The sequence below is a fragment of the Morone saxatilis genome, unplaced genomic scaffold, assembly GCF_004916995.1.
Source record: "Morone saxatilis isolate NCDOM2014 unplaced genomic scaffold, NCSU_SB_2.0 Contig10, whole genome shotgun sequence".
NCBI classification, from domain to species: domain Eukaryota; kingdom Metazoa; phylum Chordata; class Actinopteri; family Moronidae; genus Morone; species Morone saxatilis.
Window position 1 is genome coordinate 1,267,322 of NW_023339652.1, and position 3,263 is coordinate 1,270,584.

At 40.0% G+C, this 3,263-nt stretch overlaps 1 protein-coding gene across 1 annotated transcript in view; it reads right to left on the minus strand.

Moving 5' to 3' along the window:
• The window catches only part of shank3b (SH3 and multiple ankyrin repeat domains 3b), a gene marked incomplete in the record, with an annotated part of 36,719 nt that overhangs the window by 13,062 nt on the left and 20,394 nt on the right, over positions 1-3,263 (minus strand). The window contains 2 exon segments of the mRNA XM_035675309.1: positions 508-711; positions 896-1,067. Coding sequence (XP_035531202.1) covers positions 508-711; positions 896-1,063 — 372 coding nt within the window.

Sequence of the window (3,263 nt, forward strand, 5' to 3'; positions counted from 1 at the left end):
TGTGTTTTTGTTCCCTCAGAATGAGACATTTTTATCACCAGACACAACAGGTCGCCATGTTTCTACAGTAGTTTACAATTTTCACAGCCTGTTCTCATTCCCAGGTCGTTAAATACAGACGCGAGCAGTGTTCAGTTGCAATCTGAAACTTCACTGCTCGATGCCACTAAATCCTACACACTGGTCCTTTAAGGATTTCAGTAGGAAACAATGAGCTTAGAGCTGAGAGCCACAGACAGGATGTCACATTGTTGGTGTTTTAAAGGTCCACTGTGTCGGATTTAGTGGCATCTAGTGGTGAAAGCTGCAGATTGCAACTCTTTCGCTTCACCATCCTCTTCCAAGTGTGAAGGAGAAACTACGGTTAACACTAGACCCAGTGTGTAAGGTAACAAAAACACAGGGATTCAATAAATCCTCCTAAATGTCACAAACTTTTAATGGGATTTGTTTCCAAAAAGAAACATAAAATAAACCATATTTATCCTTTAAAATGACGATCCGTACCTCCAGGTATGGGATGGGCGTGATGGGAGGGAGAGGATACTCCTTCAGCAGCCGCTCCTCGTCCAGAAACTTTCCGGCTCGGCCGTTGAACGCCGGCTGGAAGAGACCATAGTTCAAAACATCCGACAGAGACTGAGTCAACGTCACCAGAACCCTCTGCTTACTGGTCCAAACTGGTAACTCTGGGTCCAACCGCAAACACTTCTGAGAGAGCCAGAGACAGAGAAACAGACAGACAGAGAAAGAGACAGACACAGACAGACAGACACACAGGTTTGTCCTGCTGATTCATTCATTGTTTGATCCTCTCCTCATATATACTTCTATACAGTATATATATAAAACCATATCTATATATATACTGTATATATATGTGTGTGTGTGTTACCGTCTGCTGCAGGTCCGGGATGCCAATGCGGACGACAATGCTGTTTCCAGGGGGCGTGTCATCCGCGTCGTCGTCCCTGGCAACAGCAGAGCCTGTCGGGTTGCCGTTAGTAACCGCCTGTTGCCGCGGGCGATCATGTTTGGTGTCAGCAGCCGGACTCAGAGGCATGTGGCTAAAAGACAGAGAGAGAGAGAGCTGTGATTACTGTTTGCAACAGCACAAATACTAATTAATAACTTTATTTAATCACACAAACGTTCATCAATGTGTGGAAATATATTTTTAAAGTTAAAGCTGCTTTAATTCCCCCGAACTCTGCTGCTTGTTAGCAGCTGAGCTAACGTTCACTAGCGAGCTAAACGCACTGATTTCTCCACGTGTTAAAGCGATGTGTCTGCGTAGTAATACACAATATAAGCTGCAGTCGTTAGCACGCCCGGCTAATACAATCTAGAGGGTCGGGACCAAGGGGTCGCCAAAGCATCACTGGGGGGTCGCAAGGCCTTCTTGATTTTAAGGCGTGCTAGAAAACTTTAAAAATATACACAATAGGCCGATATCTCAAAGTAAATATAAGTATATTGTCCAATAGAACAAGCGTCAGGGAGAAGAAAACACAGAATTTGTATTAAGTTTGTATGATTGTTAAAAATTGTTAAAAAATACATAATACAGACAGAGAATTGTATAAAAAGTTCCCTAAACAGGAAATAATCTGCTCAAAACAGCCGGAGCTTAAATAACAGTTAAAATCAGGTATAATTTATTTTATTTAAAAGAAAATGAATCTTCTTAAGCCATTAAAGACGATGTAGAAAGTGTTCGTTGCACGTACAATTAACAACTGTCTTCACTGAATGTACAAAGTTAGCTTTTTATGTATAAAAATACTCTAATATAAATATAAAGAATCTCTGTCTTTTGATGTATTCCCTGTAATTCATAGAACATAATATTGTGTGAAAGATTAGTGAATATGATTGAGTTTAAGGCAAAATACACACCCAGGTTTATGTAATCTGAGCGGCTGAAATACAGTAAAAATCTTCCAGGACAACATATTTAATTTTCAGGATATTTGGTAATTAATCAGTTTCCAGGTGTTTCCTTAACTTGGAAACTAGTCTCTAAATTTCCAGGTTTTCCAGGATGTTTGTGAACCCTGGAAAACAATCCCATTGGCTTTTTGTTGAAGAAACCAGGGCGCTGTATAGAAACTGTACAGTCCCTACAGTTCCTCTAACGGCTACTAGAGGCTGGCTCCAGTAGTCTCCATAAGGCCTCATATTAAAACTTTACAGCAGAAATAAACCTGTCTGCAGCCTTTTGGTCTCTATAGTTAATCTCCCAGTTCATGGTGACTGTACAGGAGGTGAATTGTTATATAACTCACCTGTTTAAATTATATTAAAGCTTAAAGTTGTGTGTAAATAAGAGGACGCTGCTGTTTTCAGCAACCAAACCATCTTAAAATTACATTTTCTATCACATCAGTTGACACTTTATGCTAAAACAGTTAAATATCTTCTACAAACTTCACTTTTTATATTGAATTAAGAGGCATCCTTTAATGTTTGGTAACATTAACAGGTGGGTATGATCTGTACTTTGTGTCAGAGAGACTTCCGTGGGGACGGAGATATTAGCATGAATCTGACAGCCTCCCACAGACATTTCTCACAGCAGACATTTTGCATTTTCAGAGGTGTAAACGGTGATAATGGCTGCTTTTCATTTAGGAAAATAACACAGTAAATGTTAATATAATTAACTACACGTGTGAACGTCAGGAACGATCACTGAGGGACTCTACCGGGACTCATCGTCCACACGCTGCTGTGCTTTCGTCTGATTGTGGGGCGACATCTTATTCAGATTGTCTGCTGACTCTGATCTGACCTCCACCTTCTCTAACGCTAATAATGGACTCAGGATGTTACATCACATCCTGTTTTTCACCCTGAGCGAAAATCTGCTCGCACACACAGAGAGACACATAACACAGAGACGAGTCCGATTGTTCTGGAGAACAGTGGAGCCACCATTTGTACTGCAAGTTGAGGGACTGTATGAACATTATTAGAGTGCTAAGGAGGGTCATATATTGACATTTATATATGTATTTATATATATTTTACCATGATATTTAATTTTATTGCCATGTTACCTTCTAATATCGATCGATTCAGGTGCAAAGTATTTGAATTCTACATATTGTGCTATGAATGAGGCCAGTAATCGCCCTCTACTGCTAGAAACTGGCTATTGCAGTTAGTTAGAGCAGTGGTTCCCAACCTTTATCTATCAGAGTAAACTGATTATAATCAATAAATACAGAACAGCTGATGGACTGTACAATGAATCCAAA